General features: G+C 37.1%; 1 protein-coding gene across 7 annotated transcripts in view; it reads left to right on the forward strand.

Annotated features, from left to right (window-relative positions):
- The window catches only part of ATP6V1A (ATPase H+ transporting V1 subunit A), a 63174-nt gene that overhangs the window by 41184 nt on the left and 3176 nt on the right, over nucleotides 1–18814 (forward strand). For all 7 annotated transcript variants that reach the window (XM_082739940.1, XM_082739939.1, XM_082739942.1 and 4 more), the window contains 8 exons: nucleotides 1611–1773; nucleotides 2302–2410; nucleotides 7549–7671; nucleotides 7765–7879; nucleotides 8860–8923; nucleotides 10527–10730; nucleotides 14378–14472; nucleotides 15807–15978. In XM_082739940.1, coding sequence (XP_082596066.1) covers nucleotides 1611–1773; nucleotides 2302–2410; nucleotides 7549–7671; nucleotides 7765–7879; nucleotides 8860–8923; nucleotides 10527–10730; nucleotides 14378–14472; nucleotides 15807–15978 — 1045 coding nt within the window. The remainder of the gene's footprint in view (nucleotides 1–1610; nucleotides 1774–2301; nucleotides 2411–7548; nucleotides 7672–7764; nucleotides 7880–8859; nucleotides 8924–10526; nucleotides 10731–14377; nucleotides 14473–15806; nucleotides 15979–18814) is intronic.

The raw sequence follows: 18814 nt of genomic DNA on the forward strand, positions 1-18814 counted from the left end.
TGTGATCTGGCTGTCACTTAACTTTCCAGTATCTCAGCCACTTGACTGCCCTAGCACCTTATATATCATCTGCCAGGTATCCTGAGGGACTTTTAGTTCCTCAAGCAGTGCTCCTTCTTGCCTTTGGGCCTTTGGATATGCTGTTTCCTCTGCTTGGAACATTATTTCTTTTCATCTGGCTAATTTCTGTTTCTCTTCAGGTCTTAGCTACTGTCGGAAGGATCTCCTAACCACACTCCAATCCAGTGTCGCACTTTGTATCCCTTGCTGTGTTCTCCCATAGCACCTTGGATGTTCTCTGTGCTAGCACTTTTCACACTGAATTGTTGAATTTCCAAACTGGGTCACACCCAGCCCTGCCTCCCCGCCCAAGTTAAAAGTGATTTGAGAGATGGACTCAGTTGATTGAAGTCATTGAAAAGTTTGAAGGGGAAAAAACTTTAATGCATATTAGTTTTATATTGAAGAAGTCTATCATTATTATTTTTTTTTAAAGATTTTATTTATCAGAGGGGGGGGGGGAGAGCGAGCACAGGCAGACAGAATGACAGGCAGTGGCAGAGGGAGAAGCAGGCTCCCCGCCGAGCAAGGAGCCTGATGTGGGACTCGATCCCAGCACGCTGGGATCATGACCTGAGCTGAAGGCAGCTGCTTAACCAACTGAGCCACCCAGGCGTCCCAGTCTATCATTATTATTATGGCTATGGTGTTTCTGTGAATTTTATAGTAGAACACAATATTACAAAGACATTTTCCTTAGCATTACATTTCATTTCTTTTTCCCACACCCTCCTGCTGTACCTGCATACACACACACATGGACACACACATACACGGACACAGACACAGATACACACCACAACATGTACTTTCCTTTGTCCTTAAGGGTGATTCACTCTCTGGTACCACTGCATAGGGAAAGTTCGAACGTAGCTGCTAAATGGCACTGTAATCACCAGCTGCCTCTTCATTTTACCCTGCTGGAATGTGGGCTTTGTGCAGACAGAAATGTGGCTATCTTATTTGCTGGTGTCTCTCCAGTATCTCCAAGCAGAGTTTAATGCCTAGGAAGTACTTCATAAATAGTTACGCAATGCATAAAGAGGGATTGACAGTGACACCTTAATACAAGTCCTTGTTCATTAACCTTTACGGCAGGATATGATTTTCTTAGGTCTTATTTTTTGCATCAGAAGACTACTTAGTAAATTAGTTTAAATTTGTCTTTTAGCTTTAATTCCTATATTGTAGTTTCATAAACTAATTTATATAAGCATTCCAAAGATCATTAATACTGTTTTATTTATTTTTGTATTCCTTTTTCCCAGGTACGTTTTGGCTTATATTCTCACTTTCTAACTATTAAAGATGGTAGAGATGGTTAATGATAATTAAAAAAATGCAGTTATAGCTATCAGTTGGGGAAGCAATTTTTGTATCTGTAGCTTTGTATCTATCTTTGTGTATATAGTTATAAATAGATATTGATACAGATGAAAGTATTTCAAAGTGCTTTTTTTCCCTTAACTTGTATTTCTGTGTCACTTACCTACTTTATTTGTTAGTATTTATTACCAAGTAAAGTTATCCACTTTGTCTTCTTTGCTTAGATGTGTACAGGGAGGAACTACTGCAATCCCGGGGGCTTTTGGCTGTGGGAAGACAGTGATATCACAGTCCCTATCCAAGTATTCCAACAGTGATGTGATCATCTATGTAGGATGTGGTGAACGAGGAAATGAGATGTCTGAAGTCCTCCGCGACTTTCCAGAGGTTTGTATATATAAAGCTTCACATGTTACTCTAGAAAAAATACCACTAATCAACTTTCAGTGGCAATTAATAAAGCTTTGTGTGGGATCTGGAGCAAGGCTCTCATTTGTCAAGGATCTCTTAAGGAATTTTCTAATTATATTTGTGATTCAATTTTTATATTCAAGGAAAGGAATTTGACTTTTTCAGTCAGATACTTTAAAGTTTCTTTTCACGGTGTTGTGGAGAGAAAATAGACAAAGTATTTATGGATGGGAACTTTATATCAGTTTTATATGATCTATTAGGTTGCTAAACTAATATTCCTTCTTCCATAAAATAATAGATTTCATTTATAAAATAGAAATAATGCCTGTCTTTTTACAGCACAGTGAGGTAGGGAGAAAGGGTTGGAGTGATGGGAAATATTACTTCAGGAAAACTGATTATAAAATGAATTAAGTATGGGTAAATTGTAAAAAAAAAAAAAGGGGGACTAAAATATTCTATTTGGAAATTAGAGGATCAAAATAGATTGTTTGTCTCTAGCTCACAATGGAAGTTGATGGTAAGGTGGAATCAATTATGAAGAGGACAGCTTTGGTAGCCAATACCTCCAATATGCCTGTTGCTGCTAGAGAAGCTTCTATTTATACTGGTGAGTATATGAATTGGAATAAAAGCAGTTTACATCTGGGGGCACTTGGGTGATACAGTTGGTTAAGAGTCTAGCTCTTGATTTTGGCTCAGGTTATGATTTCAGGTCCTAGGATCAAGCCTTATGCTGGGCTCTGTGCTTGGTGGGGAGTCAGCTTGGGATTCTTCTCCTCTCTGTGCCACTCCCCCCACTCACTCACCCTCTTGTTTCTCTCTCTAAAGTAAATCTTTAAAGAAAAAAAAGGCAGTTTATATCTGTTCATAAGTTTAAAGCTAGCATGACCATAAATGACACATCTACTATTGTTTTTTTTATTACATGTTTTACCATTGCTCTAACTCCAAAAATATCTGAATCTCTATAACTTGAATTATCAGTTTTGAATTATATCTTGATGGCTGGATATAAAAGATAAGAAAATCCATTTGTTTATGTATTACTTTTTGCTCCCACTTCTGTCCCAGATTTTGGTACTCTTATTTCTACATTTTCAGGATTTATAGTATTCACATTCTGTTGTGTAACCCTACATACAATATTTGTATTAGCCTTAAACCTAGAATAAAATGGAGTTAGTTTCCACAGCAGTCCTTTAGCTATAGTTTCTCCATTCGTTTCATGGTTGGCTAAAATCTGATTTTACGAAGTTCCTTCAAGAAAGGCTCAGGAAAAATATATTCCATAGATTCTTTTTTCTTCATAAGTTTTTTTTTCCACTGCCTTTAAATTTTCTTTCTTTTTTCCCTTTCTCTTTAAATAATCTCTACACCCAATTTGGGGCTTGAACTAATGACCCCAAGATCAAGACTTGCACACTCTTCCAGCTGAGCCAGTCAGATCCCTCTCCACTGCCTTTAAATTTTAATAATAGTTTGGCTGGGTATAAGTATTTTGGATCAATATCTGTTTCCTTGAGACCTCTTATTCTAGCACAAGAGCTAGGGAGAGGGGGGCATCTGGGTGGTACAGTCAGTTGACCTTGGATTCTTGGTTTTGACTCAGATTAATTTCTCAGGGTTGTGGGATTGAGCCCCACATCAGGCTCTACACTCAGTGCAGAGCCTGCTTGGGATTCTCTCTCCCTTTTCCTCTGCCTCTCCTGGTGTGCTCACTCATGTGAGCTCTCTCTCTCTCAAAATAAATAAATCTTTTTTTTTAAAAAAATGCCAGGTAAAGATTTGAAACTGAACTTTTTTTTTTCTGTTACTGATTTTTCTTTTGCCCAAAGGAATTTCTCTTTAAAGTTTTATAACTTTATTAGGATATATGCCAGTATTGATAGTTTTGGTGAATTTTCCCTGAAACATACTTACCTTTTCAACCAATGAATATGTCTGTTTTGGCAGTGGGGGAAGATTTCAAGAATTGTTTCTGAAATTTTTTCTCTTCTCTTATGGTTATCTAGACATACTGGTCTCCTTTGTCTATTTTCCACACATATCTTTTCTCTCTGATCCTTTTTATTTAGCCTTTTGTCCATTTGTTCACAGGATAATCAGGGTTTATTATTTGCTTTGCTTCTAATGAAACCTTCATTTCTGTAATGGCTTTATTTTTTCTTCCAGCTCTTTGTTGAGTTTTGCTTTCTCATGAAACCTCTTTTCTGAGCTTACTGTATATTTCTTGAGATTTTATTTTGTGGTAGGATGCATTATTAATATTTTCTTTCATTAATTAAGCGTGGCCACAGCTATCATCGGTTCTTTGGCAGGTTCTTTGACCATCATTGCATTTGCTCTTCTGTCTTTTTTCTTCTATATTTTTGTGTAGTTCCTGTGCTGATGTGTATTGTTAACTATTACCTTAAAGATGGGAGGGCATGGCAGGATTCCTTCATGGGAATCTGTGAAGTTTGTAATGGCATGGAGTTGTGTAAGTAAGTGATTTTGCTCCTCTCTTCTACCACAGAAATCTACGGCTGCAAAGTCACTTAGCAGTGAATTCCTTCTTCTACCCTGCCTCATCTACTCTTCCTTACTGTAGAGGAGTGCCTACATGTATTTTGTTTGTCACCATCTCCCTGCTGCTTGATGCCAGACTGGATCCAAGGAATCTGTATCCCTTGTGCAGTGTTCCAGACAAAGGATTCTTGGTTTTGCCCCTGTTTTGCAGAGACTTAATCTGAGATGTCCAGCTTCTTGTGAATTCTTGTTTGGGTTTTACCTCATTTAGGTGGCTTTCCTCATGATTGTGTTTTGGGACTAAACGTATCCCCTTGTTTTTAGTAATAGAGTTTTGGTTTTTTTGTTTTTGTTTTTTTAAGATTTTACTTATTTATTTGACACAGAGAGATTACAAGTAGGCAGAGAGGCAGGCAGAGAGAGAGAGGAGGAAGCAGGCTCCATGCCGAGCAAAGAGCTCGATGCGGGACTTGATCCCAGGACCCTGAGATCATGACCTGAGCTGAAGGCAGAGGCTTAACCCACTGAGCCACCTAGGTGCCCAATAATTTTATATTTATATTTCTTGTTCTCCTTGTTTGGTGATTAACTTGTGTGAGAAGGAGAAAGTGACAAATTCATCTATCTTAAGACAGGAGTTCTTCTTTTAAATAGCTGCACAGTATCCCAGCTGTATGGCTACATCATAGCTGATTTAACCAGCATCTTTCTGTAGACACTTGGATTATTGATCTTTTTTTGCTATCACAAACCTTGTATCACTAAAACATCTTTATGTGTGTTTTTTTTTATAGTTCTTTTCATGTTTTATGCACATTTCTTTGCCCATTTTTGTAAGGTAAATTTGTAGAAGTAAAATTGCCAAGCATACAACAGCTAATGTAGATTTTTGATTTTGATAGCCCTTCAAAAGGGTTAACAGCAAAAAATAGTTGTTTCTCCATATCTTTACCAATAATTATCAGACACATAGACATTTGAAGGAATATTGCAGTGAACGCTGATTTTCTCAGCACCTAGATTTGTCAATTTGCATTTTACTATCCCTGCTTTATATTAGGTACCTGTTCAGTCTGTATTTCTTTCCTGAGCTAGCGTTTTTCCTCTCTGTATTAACCATTTGAAAACTGTTTTCTGTCCATGTTCCTTTTGGATAGGACTCCTTTTTCTTACTGATTTATAAAAGCTTTGAAATTAGTGTTTTATCTGTCATGAGTTGCCAGTGTTTTCCCAGTTTGTTCATCTTTTGATTTTGTCTGAGGTGTTGTTTTTTTAACTGTTAGGAACTGATATCGTTAGGTCTATGAAACTCCTTTGAAGTTTACTCATGGGTCTCTGTCTCTTCCATTAAGTCTTTCTAATACAAGCATTAATGAGCATCATCACAGAGACTGAAAATGTAGCCATGCTGGTGTAAGAAAGGACCTGATCCTATCATCACATTGGAATATTTGATGACAGATGTGGGTTTTGGTTTTTTTTTTGTTTGTTTGTTTATTTGACAGACAGAGATTACTAGTAGACAGAGAGGCAGGCAGAGAGAGAGAGAGAGAGAGAGGGAAGCAGGCTCCCGGCTGAGCAGAGAGCCCGATGCGGGACTCGATCCCAGGACTCTGGGATCATGACCCGAGCCGAAGGCAGCGGCTTAACCCACTGAGCCACCCAGGCGCCCCAATGTGGTTTTTTTAAGCCTCAATAATGAGAAGTTTTTTTTTTTTTTTTAAGATTTTGACCATGGAATCATCTTTTTAGAAGACTTAGATATCAGTATTTCTTATTCTGAAAGATGTAATATGATAAATAGTAAAGTGCTGAACTTTTTTAGTGCATTTTGTTTTACTTATATATGCCTCTGTTTCTTTACTGATAAAATGAATCAGGGCATTAGATTTTGGGACTCTTACAGTGTAGTAACAACTATAATTTTCTAGTATCTTAATTGTATAGTATATTGTACTTTTCAGAGGATGTTTATATGTATCATCTCATCTGATTTATACAGATAGAGCAAGAGTTACTCCATTTTTTTTTTTTAAGATTTTATTTATTTATTTGACAGAGATCCCAAGTAGGCAGAGAGGCAGGCAGAGAGAGAGAGAAAGAGGGAAGCAGGCTTCCCGCGGAGCAGAGAGCCCGATGCGGGGCTTGATCCCAGGACCCTGAGATCATGACCCGAGCCGAAGGCAGCAGCCCAAACCACTGAGCCACCAAGGCGCCCCTACTCCATTTTAACAGATTAGGAAACCATACTGGGAAATGAAGCTAGCTTCATTTGATGACAGAACAAAAACTAGAACCTGGGACTTCTTTCTGTATGTTAGGCTCTTCTAAATGGTTTACTATAAGTAATTTAATAAAATGGAACCTGATAATGCACAGCAAAATGATCTGGATAATTAAATATTATTCAGGTTAATAACATTTTCAACTTTTGAAAAATAACCAAACAAGTTAATTATTTGGGGGGTTGGAAATTAATTTCAGGCTTAATTATCTCAACAAGGAATAAGGAAAAAGTCTTTTCCTACTTTTTAAAATGTATATTGTATTAGATTAGGTTATGGCAACAAATAAACCCAAACTTGTCATTGCTCAATAAAACATGTTTTCTTCAAGTGGTCAGGGGACTCACTCTTCTTTCATACTGTCATTCTGGACTGGGACCTAGGCTGAAATGTACTCTTTCATTTTTAACTCACGACTTCCAGGGCTCCTGGGAGTCCTCTCTATGTCAGTAAGTGAGAAGGAATAAAGAGCATGGAAGGATATGTGGCTTGCTTGATGATGGAACTCATTACTTTGACTTTCATTCTGTTAGCTCGAGGTCAGTTACATGGTCATATCTTTTTTTTTTTTTTAATAGATTTTATTTATTTATTTGACAGAAAAGAGATCACAAGTAGGCAGAGAGGCAGGCAGAGAGAGGAGGAAGCAGGCTTCCTGCCGAGCAGAGAGCCGGATGCGGGGCTGGATCCCAGGACCCTGGGATCATGACCTGAACTGAAGGCAGAGGCTCTAACCCACTGAGCCACCCAGGTGCTCCTACATGGTCATATCTAAATATTAAGGAGGCCAGGAAACATAATTCAACTGTGTGCATAAAAGAAGAGGGGAATAGATTTTGGTGAACACCTAGCAATCTATCTCATGTCCTTGTTGTTGTAAAGTTTTCTTAAGGGTGACAAAATCAGGATTCTCGTTGTAAAACTATAATTTGCAATATTCTTCCCAATTTAGGAATTACGCTGTCAGAATATTTCCGTGACATGGGTTATCACGTCAGTATGATGGCTGACTCTACCTCTAGATGGGCAGAGGCCCTTAGAGAAATCTCGGGCCGCTTAGCTGAAATGCCTGCAGGTAAGTCTTTGTATTGCTTATCATGTAAGAAGGTTGATAGGATTTTTAGGATTGGCTTTGAACCTCTCTTAAATTTCTTTTTTGATTTTTCAGATAGTGGATATCCTGCATATCTTGGTGCCCGTCTGGCCTCTTTCTATGAGCGAGCCGGCAGGGTGAAATGTCTGGGAAATCCTGAAAGGGAAGGAAGTGTCAGCATTGTAGGAGCGTAAGCATCTCAATCACTAACTTTTCAGAAGAAAAATTAAAATTCATTTATTTTAAAGAGAAAAGGTTCAGCTTCCTCTGAGGGTAGTGGTTGTTTTTTTTGTTTTTTGGTTTTTTGTTTTGTTTTGTTTTGTTTTTTTGACAGAGAGGCAGGCAGAGAGAGGGAGAAGCAGGCTCCCTGTGGAGCAGAGAGCCCAATGTGGGGCTTGATCCCAGGACCCCCTCATGACCTGAGCCAAAGGCAGAGGCTTTAACCCACTGAGTCATCCAGGTGTCCCTGGGGGTAGTGGTTCTTAACCAAGATTGCACTCCAGGGTCACCCAAAGAGTTCTTTACAATGTACATGTTTAGGTTCTCTCTGCCTGTTCTGGTTATTCAACTTAACTGATTTATCATATTTAAGTCACAATGTCTTAATAACTTAGAAAATTATAGACCTGTTAAGGTAACATTGCATCAGGATAAAAAAGTGGAGATTATGATCACTACATAAAGCCATACTTTGTTTTTAGAACTTTTTTTTCCTTCCTGTTTCATCTTTTGTTTAGAATCATGAAACTGATTATCTCTCTCATTTCTAGTACTGGAAGGTGTTCAGTAGTTACCATTGTTATTTGCAACTTAGTACTGATTTCTATTAATGTTTGTAGGTAAGTTTCTCTTATTCTAAAATTTAGTTCTAAAGGTTAGTTCTAGGGGTACCTGGGTGTCTCAGTTGGTTTAGTGTCTGCCTTCAGCTCAGGTCATGATGCCAAGGTTCTGGGATCTGCTGTTCTACACCCACACTCTCCATCCCCCACCAGGGACCACTTGTGCTCTGTGGCTCTCTCTCTCTAATAAGTAAATAAAATCTTAAAAAGAAAATAAAGGTTAGTTCTAAAGTTATTTACATTAATACTGACTTTCAAACAGGTTTTATTTTCATATGCCAGTTACTTTTCTTAAACATCTCTAATGACTTTTTTTCCCCTTTAAATACAGGGTTTCTCCGCCTGGTGGTGATTTTTCTGATCCAGTTACATCTGCTACTCTTGGTATTGTTCAGGTATGTCTTGCTAGCATAGTAAACTTCTGAGGTTTTACACTCTGACTCTGCTCTAATGTCATTATCTAAATCATCATGAAGTATTTAATTTACTCATTGAAGAGTAAGCAGTAGGAAAGTCTGTTTTAGAAATATTTTGTCACTGAGAATTTTCGATACTGTCCATTCTTTCTTAGCTCTTTGCCCAAGATTTATAACAAGCTAAATTTCTTTAAGTGGAAAATACATCCAGAATAGCAGAGTTTTATTAGAGTTAGAATAATACTAGCCTTTAAGTGAGAGTAACACTAATTGTAGAAACAAATAGGCCTAAAAAATGCATAATGGCAAAAACTCAGTGGAAGTTTCTTTTTTCTCATGGTATGGTCTAAAGCAGATGATTGTATTAGAGGGCAGGGTGGCTCTTTTCCACTCACTAGTAATTCAGAGAGCACGGTTCCTTCCAGCTTGGGACTTCACTGTCACCCAGCCTGGTAACTTCCTGCATCGGGTTGGCATGGGGGAAACGGTGGAGAAGGCACACCCACACTGTGAACTCTGGGCTCAGAGGCAGTCACCCCACTCTTTCTAGTTGGCCACACCCAGATGAAAAAGCCAAGCTGGAAAATATAGTTTCTGCTGTGCAGCTTTTTCCAGTGACAAGGCATGAATTGTGGATAGCTAGTCAACCTGGCTATCAAAAGAAGCCAAAATGAAAGATGTATACAATTCAGGGCTATTGTAAAGAAAATAAATGTTGATATATTTGTAAGTATGTGTATTGTTAGTGGGGAAAGAGAATATTTGCTTATGCTTCTGTCAGTATCTGATAAAAGAAATGGCAGAGGCTGTATTTATAACTCTCAAGGTGTTTGCTAACATTTTGCTAACATTTTGAGTTTCAATTTCAGGGAAAGGGCGAGCAAAGTTAAGAATGCATAAAATATATGTGAACATTTGGCCTTAGAAAAATGACTGTTAGATCTTGCTGGATTGGCCTTTTTTTTTTTTTTTAATTAAAGATTTTATTTACTTATTTGACAGAGAGAGAGATCACAAGCAGGCAGAGAGGCAGGCAGAGAGATAGAGGGCGAAGCAGGCTCCCCGCTGAGCAGAGAGCCCGATGCGGGACTCAATCCCAGGACCCTGGGATCATGACCTGAGCCGAAGGCAGCGGCTTAACCCACTGAGCCACCCATGCGCCCTGGATTGGCCTTTAATGGGGAATTGAATTTAGCCAGAATGTTTCAAGATGTTTAATCAAAGTGAAGAATCTATTCTCTCAGTAAGAACTTTCTGGTTTCTCTGTTTATATGGGACCGTAATGAGTTTTCAATAGAGTCCATTCATTTTTCTTCTATCAGATTTGCCACACTGCTAAGGAAATTAAGATACAATTTGAGTTTGATTTGTAAATGCTATCCATCCTGAAACTAAAAGGAATATATTTTTTTAATTGTAAGTTGTATTCTGTTTCAACTATATGTGGGATATACTAAAAAGATTGATGATTTGACCAAAATATCATAGAATTGCATATTTTGGACAAACGTGTATACTCTGACTTTAGAAAAAAATTTTTTAAGAAATTTCACTGTATTTGTCTGTTTTGTTTTTAAATCAGGTATTCTGGGGCTTAGATAAGAAACTAGCTCAACGTAAGCATTTCCCCTCTGTCAACTGGTTAATCAGCTACAGCAAGTACATGCGTGCCTTGGACGAGTACTATGACAAACACTTCACAGAATTTGTTCCTCTGAGGACCAAAGCTAAGGAGATTCTGCAGGAGGAAGAAGACCTGGCAGAAATTGTACAGCTTGTGGGAAAGGTGAGTGGTTAGGTCCCATGGAGGACAGGTCTGTGAGTTATACTGGTCTGTTGCAAGGATAGATAGAACATTGGATATGCAGCTTCTTGCCTAGCAAAATGAGTACTTATTAAATATTTTTTGAACTAATAGAAGTTTGGCTTATCCTTTATCCGGCAGATATTTGCAGGTCCTATTTGTGTTATGGAAGGCAGAAAAATGATTATTGTTTTGGTTATCTATTGCTGAGTAACAAACCACTCCTAATACTTAGAAGTCTGAACAGTGTTTTACTGCTTGTAGTTTTGGGGTTGATGGACCATTAGAATTCTTGCTTGGGCCCCTCATACAGTTGCAGTCATATGGTGACTGAGGGCTGGGATCATGTGAAAGGTTGTTCCCTCATATATGTAGTGCTTGGGCTGAGATGGCTGGAATAGCTAAGGGTTGGCTGGGCATTTTTCTCTCTACGTAGTATCTCCTTGTGACAGTTTAGGGCTCTCCGAGAGAGTTGATTGAAAAGAGAGGAAGTGGAATCCAATAGCCTCTTAAGCCTCGGTCTCAAAACTGGTATATCACTTCAGTCTTATGTTCTGGTCATAGCCACAGATCTTGCCCAGATTCAAGAAGAGGGGCTTGTACTTCAAAATTGTCTATCAAGAGGGGTAACTTAAGTTGTTCAGGCCTTTGTATTCTTTTTGATCCTTAGTAGCACTTGGTATAGTCCTCGTTAATACTTTAGATGAGAAAAACACTTGATTTACTTTTATTTCTTAAAATACAGTGTACCCATCACCAACCAAATTAGAGGTAGTGTGGTTTGGATCTGTTATATTTTTGCAGGAGCACCAGGGCTAGGAATCAGAAGGATTTATAAAGTCACCTCCTAATTTCTTTTTCCACAAATGATAGTATTATTACATAGCTAGCACATATTAAGTACTCATTATTTATAAATGAGTACTGTGGCCCTAAGTATGAGGAAGTAGAAACAAAGACCTCCAGAACCAGAAAAGACAATATAAGACCAAAAAAAGCTCAAGCTAATTTTCTTTATGAATGTTGGTATCAAAATCCTAGATTCTGCAGGGTATTAAAAAGAGTAAAATAATACAGCATGAGCAAGTAAAGTTTATCTCAGAAATGCAAATATGATTCAACTAAATAAATAATAAAACTAACTAACTAACTAAATAACTGATAAATAGTAAATAACTAAATAAATAAACTAAAACTAAATAAAATAGTAAGTAACTAGTAAATAAATCAACTAGTAAAGTTTATCTCAGGAATGCAAATATGATTCAACTAAATAAATAATAAAACTAACTAAATAAACAACTGGTAAATAGTAAATAATTAAATAAATAAACTGAAACTAAATAAAATAGTAAGTAACTAGTAAATAACTAACTAAATAAATAAATAAACTAGTAAAGTTTATCTCAGTAATGCAAATATGATTATTGTAACTTACCAATGTAATGGAAAAAGGACATCTTAACCAATGTGGAAGAAGTATTTGAAATTCATTACTTTTATTTATAATTGTTTACTTTTTTTTACAGAGAGAGAGAAAGAGCAAGAGCGAGTGGGAGAGAGACAGAGGGAGAAGGAAAGAGAAAATCCCAAGCACGCTCCGTTGTCAGAGCAGAGCCCAACACAGGGCCCAATCCTACAACCTTGAGATCTGACCCGAGCCAAAATCAAGAGTCAGACACCTAACCGACTGAGCCACCCACTGCCCATCTGACTCTTGATTTCAACTTGAGTCCTGATCTCAGGGTCATGGGATCAAGCCCTGCACTGGGCTCTGCGCCAGGTGTGGAGCCTGCTTGGAATTGTCTCTCTCCCTCTGCTCCCCCTCACTTCACATGCTGTCTCTCAAAAAAGAAAAAAAAAATAGGGAAATTGCATGCCATGGAGAATGAGGTCTGAAAGACCTAGAAGCAAACTGTGTGGCACACGGCAACATGGATGGTTCTGAAAAAGTGTCAGACACAAACGTGACTGCTCTACATAATTTAAAATACTAATAAAAATGAATTTATGCACATAAAAGGATACACAATTTAATACTTACGGTTGAAGAGGGGATAATGTATAAAAGGGATTAAAAAAAAAAACAGGAGAAAGAAAAGAAAGACCTGATCCTTACCTCTAAGAAGCTTAGTTGCACATAGATGACAAAAGACTGCAGTTCACTTACTTGGCTTGTTCCTTTGCCACCATTTCCAACAAATCTTTACTGGCTAGGCTGATTAGAATGATTGCCAAAGTTAAAGCTTTTGAGGCAGTGATAGTTAAAGAAGCTCTAACAGCACTCAGGCATAGATGAGTACATGCTTACTATACTTTGCATTTACATAGTTTCTTTTTTTTTTTTTTTTTTTTTTTTAAGATTTTATTTTTAAGTAATCTTTCCCCCCACCGTGGAGGTCAAACTCAAAACCCCAAGATCAAGAGTTGCACATTCCACTGACTAATCCAGCCAGGCACCCCATGCATTTACATAGTTATAAACACCATGTAATTTTTTTTATAGGAATAGTTTAGGGCCACCTGGGTGGCTCAGCTTTTAGGCGTCTGCCTTAGGCTCAGGTCATGATCCCAGCATCCTGGGATCAAGCCCTGTGTCGGGCTCCCTGCTCAGGGGGAAGCCTGATTCTCCTTCTCCCTCTGCTTCTCCCCCTGCTTGTATTCCCTCTCTTACTGTGTCTCTGCTTTGTCAAATAAATAAATAAAATCTTTAAGAAAAATTTAAAAATAACTGTTTATGGAATGTGAAGGTGTTTTTGAAACAAACTCAAGACTCAGAATTCGAATAGTTAGGCTAGCAAGACAGGATGTGAACAAAGTGTTTCAAAAAAAGATTAATTTATTTGTATTCCCATGTTTCTAGCAGCACTTATTCACAATAGCTAAGAGATAGAAGCAACCCAACTATCTTTTGATTACTGAATGGATAAATAAAATGTGGTGTGTATATATGTAATGGGATATTATCCAGCCTTAGAAAGGAAGGAGACTTATTTATTTATTTATTTATTTAGATTTTATTTATTTGACAGAGAGTAGGCAGAGAGGCAGGCAGAGAGGAGGAAGGAGACTCCCCGCTGAGCAGAGAGCCCAATGCAGGGATCCCAGGACCCGAGCTGAAGGCAGAGGCTTTAACCCACTCACTGAGCCATCCAGGGGCCCCTGGAAGGAGACTTCTAACACATGCTACAACATGGATGAACCTTGAGGACATTATGTTAAGTGATATAAAACAGTCACAAAAAGACAAATACAGTATGATTCCATCTAAAGTAGTCACATAGGAACAGAAAGTGGGATGGTAGTTACCAGGTTCTAGGAGAGGAGGAAAAGGAGAATTTCTGTTTAATGGGTATACAGTTTCCACTTTGCAAGATGACCAGTTCGAGAAATCTGTTTCACAGCAATGCAAATATACTGAGCACTATTGAACTACACTTAAAAATGGTTAAGATGAAAGCTTGTTACATGTTTTTACCACAATAAAATCAACAGGCATTTATGAAGTGAATTTGTTAATGATAGATGATTGTGTGTTCATTATACAGTTTTTGCTTGCTTAATTGATTATAATCACTAGTTCCATATTATGGAAGTAAATTTCTTTAAAAATTTTTTTTCCCCCTTAGGCTTCTCTAGCCGAAACAGATAAAATCACTCTGGAGGTAGCAAAACTTATCAAAGATGATTTCTTACAACAAAATGGATATACTCCTTATGACAGGTAACCTATCCTGATTCTCTTTTGTTATTTGAGGATATTCTGTTGAGTTTTGAAGAAAGAGCTGCCTCCACATTAAAAATCTTTTTTTTCCCTCATACAGACACAACTCTGACTCAATATATAGGTTTATTTCGTGTTTTCATAGCAAATATCTAATGACTGAATATGTCCCCTTATCTTTGATTTTATTCATTTGTGTAGTTATGACAGTGTTTTCACTTATTATCCAGCCATCTTTAATTAGATTAGATTGTGGTGTAGTATGTAGAGTCCAGGGATCATTGCCTTCCTCAGGTGCTTTTCTCACTACCTCTTACAACTGCCTGTTGTAAGAACTGCCACTTCTGTTCTTTTCCTAAGTAATTGTGTCCTACTTTTCTACTCTGTTTCCCAATAGTCCTAGTCTCTTTCTTTCTGCCATAGTCTCTGTTAGATGTCCCACTTGCATCTGCTACTCCTGTGACTTATTTAAAGTCTCTGTTTCTTTAAACTTCGATAAATTAAGCCGTTTCATCATAGGCTAGCTTTTCTCCCTCAGATCTTATTTGGACTGAAGAGGGAACTGACACATGGGAAAATTACTAGAATGTAGGACAAGCAGAAAATATGGCAATATAATCAGTAAACCTCAAAAATCTGTATCAGTAACTTAAGAACCTCCAGCCATCCATACAAAGATAACTCAACCAAAGGAAAATTGTTCGGAAAGTGTAATATAGAATGTGCATAAAATTTGTATGCAAGTGTGTTTAAATGTGTCAGAAAGTTGACAAGCATGCATGTGATCCAAGTTGAATATTAACTTGTGTGTCCTCATTATTAAAGGTGTGGGTAACTGAAAATGAATACGTTAATGGGAGAAGGAACTACTATTCACTTTAGGAAATTTCAGTTTTCTGCTTTTCTGTTACTTACTAACCTTAACCCCACTATCACAAGGAGTCTTTGCAACATTGTTATTTTACCATCTGGCTTATTCTTTTAACCGCACTATATAAAAACAAACCTTCAGAGAGTTGTTAGATTATAGCAGTACTGTTTGATTGTTCTTCCTGTTTGATTATTTTAATAGATAAAAATAAACATCTCTCTTTAAATAAATAAATATCTCTATCTATCCATCCACCCCATTTTCCATCTCTACCCAAAAGCTCTGCTCAAGTTATTGTAATTCTTTTCCACTTTTCTTTTTCATTCATTATTATCATCTGATAAATATAAGTAGTCTGCATATTTAAATAAAGAAGCTAGTGCTCCATTATTTTATGGATGAAGTATGAACGTACTTTGGATTTTATTTTTATTAATTACTTTGATTTTCACTTAAACCTTAGGTTCTGCCCATTCTACAAGACGGTCGGGATGCTGTCCAACATGATCGCATTTTATGATATGGCCCGTAGAGCTGTTGAGACCACTGCACAGAGTGACAATAAAATCACGTGGTCCATTATCCGTGAGCACATGGGAGAGATCCTCTATAAACTTTCCTCCATGAAATTCAAGGTATATTTTGTTTCTATTGAACTTCTTTAAGTAGGAAATGTTTCTTTTTATTTTATTTTATTTTTTTTTTAAGATTTTATTTATTTATTTGACAGAGAGATCACAAGCAGGCAGAGAGGTAGGCAGAGAGAGAGGAGGAAGTAGGCTCCCTGCTGAGCAGAGAGCCCGATGCGGGACTCGATCCCAGGACCCTGAGATCATGACCCGAGCCGAAGGCAGCGGCTTAACCCACTGAGCCACCCAGGCGCCCCTCTTTTTATTTTTTTAACTCTTTACAGACAACCTATTTATTCACAAACCTGGTGTGTGGGATTTGCCTTTATCATTTTCACACATGGCTCAGGTTATGTGAAATCAGAAGAGACCGCAAATTTACATTCAAATAAGAATTCTAGAGATAAAAATTATAGTATGTCATGTCTAAAATAAATGCTGACATATTTTCCCTTTTGTCTGAACTGCCAGCCAATTTAGAGCTAAAATCATGGCTGAAGAGCAATTACTTTTCCTCAGGTACCAATTACCATCTTATCTCCATGCTCATCTGAAATGACTTATGCTGTTTACTTCTAAGTATCCTATTACACATCATTTTTCCCCCCTATTACACACTGTTTTTAACTTCTGGGTGAGTTCTTTTTTTTTTTTTTAAGTATACAACATAAATACTTAAATGAAATTATCAGTAGAAGTTTGAATGTGTAAGATTGTTTTTAAAATAGTTGATCAATTGGGTTGTATTTACTTATTTCTAAGTCATGACATACAAGAATATTTACTAATGACCTGTTGAGAAATTGAGAACGATTTTCTGACCATGTGTTATATATATAGTATTTGTTTTGCACTATAGGTTGAAAATAAATCTGTAAAAGTAGACACTCAGTGTATCAGGAATTTGAAAATATTCACACTCTTTGAGTCCGGTCATTCTAATTCAGAACATATAACCCAAGGAAATAATCAGATTTTTTTTTTTTAGTTGGAAGTACAGTTGACGCACAATAATCAGAGATTTTTTATGTGAATATATAAAAGATTGTTCATGAAACTTCTTAAATGTCATTCAGAAGTGAACAGGGTCAATTATGGCATGTACAATTCTAGCAAGAATATTATAAAGACATTAATATTTTTTCAAAGAAAATCCAAAGGTAATGGGGAAATGCTTCTGGTATAATGAATGAAAAATACCAGGTTGCAAAAAATTCTGTATTGTAATTTGATCCAAATTTTATTTTTTAAAAATTACACATTCATATGGGTAAAGAAAATATGATACACACATACATACTGTGGAGTATTACTCAACCATACAAAAGAGTAGAATCTTGCCGCTTGCAACATGGATAGATCTAGAGAGTATAATACTAAGTGAGATAAGTTGGTTAGAGGAAGGCAAATATCATATGATTTCACTCCTACAGAGTTTAAGAAACAAAACAAACAAACAAGGGAAAAAAGAAACAAACCAAAAAACAGACTCTTTTATATAGAGAACAATCTCATAGTTGCCAGAGGGGAGATGGCTGAGGGAATGAGTGAAACAGGTGAAAAGGATTAAGAGGTACACTATTATGGGACGCCTGGGCAGCCCAGTCAGTTAAGCATCTGTTTTTGGCTCAGGTCATTAGGCTCCTTGAGCAGCAGGTAGCCTGCTTCTCTCTGTGCCTACTGTTCCTGCTGCTTGTGCTCTTTCTCTCTTTTTGACAAATGAATAAATAAAATCTTTAAAAAAGATTTTTAAAATCTCTATATTATATACCCAAAACTAATACAATACTATATATTAATTATACTAAAATAAAATTATACATTCATAGGAAGGTGATATAAAATATATGCAATCGGGGGGCCTGGGTGGCTCAGTCAGTTAAGTGTCTGCCTTTGGCTCTGGTCTTGATCCCAGGGTCCTGGGATGGAGCCCCACATCGGGCTCCCTGCTCAGTGAGTAACCTGCTTCTTCCTCTCCCTCTGTCCCCAGCTCATGCTCGCTTGCTCTCATTCTCTATCTCAAATAAATAAATATTTCTAAAAAGTGGTGAGAGTGGACCTCCTCCTCTTTTTCTGAACTAAGGGGAAAACCTCTCTCTTTTTTTTTTTTTTTTTAAAGATTTTATTTATTTTTTCAAGATTTTATTTATTTATTTGACAGGCAGAGATCACAAGTAGGCAGAGAGGTAGGCAGATAGAGACAGAGGTGAAAGCAGGTTCCCCGCTGAGCAGAGACCCCGATGCGGGGCTCGATCCCAGCACCCGGGATCATGACCTGAGCTGAAGGCAGAGGCCTCAACCCACTGAGCCACCCAGGTGCCCCGGAAAACCTCTCTTTTAAAATAAATACATATTGAATGTATATTGAATACATGAATGAATATTTGACTATATGAATATATATCATATTTATATATTTATATAATATAAATATATTCAACAGTAATATAGCATAATATATAGTATATTATTATATATTATTCTAGTAATATGTACTATGTATACAATATAGTATTATTACTATTAAAATAGTAATAATAATATATATAATATATACTATAATATATATTTTCAATAGTAATGTAGTGATGATTTCTGGTAGTGTGATTCGAGGTGGAATCTTTTTCCTGTTTACATGTACAGTATATCAGATTGACAACTCGGTTTTTTTTTTTTTTTAAGCTCTTGTTTTGTTTTTAAAAATTTCTTTCTTTATTTGAGAGAGCAAGAGCGCAAGTGAGGAAGGGGCAGAGGGAGAGAGAATCCTCAAGCAGACTCCTTACCAAGTGCGGAGCCAGACAGGACTCAATCCCAGGACCCTGAGATCATGACTTGAGCAGAA

Source organism: Mustela nivalis, assembly GCF_964662115.1.
Source record: "Mustela nivalis genome assembly, chromosome: 1".
Classification (NCBI taxonomy): Eukaryota; Metazoa; Chordata; class Mammalia; order Carnivora; family Mustelidae; genus Mustela; species Mustela nivalis.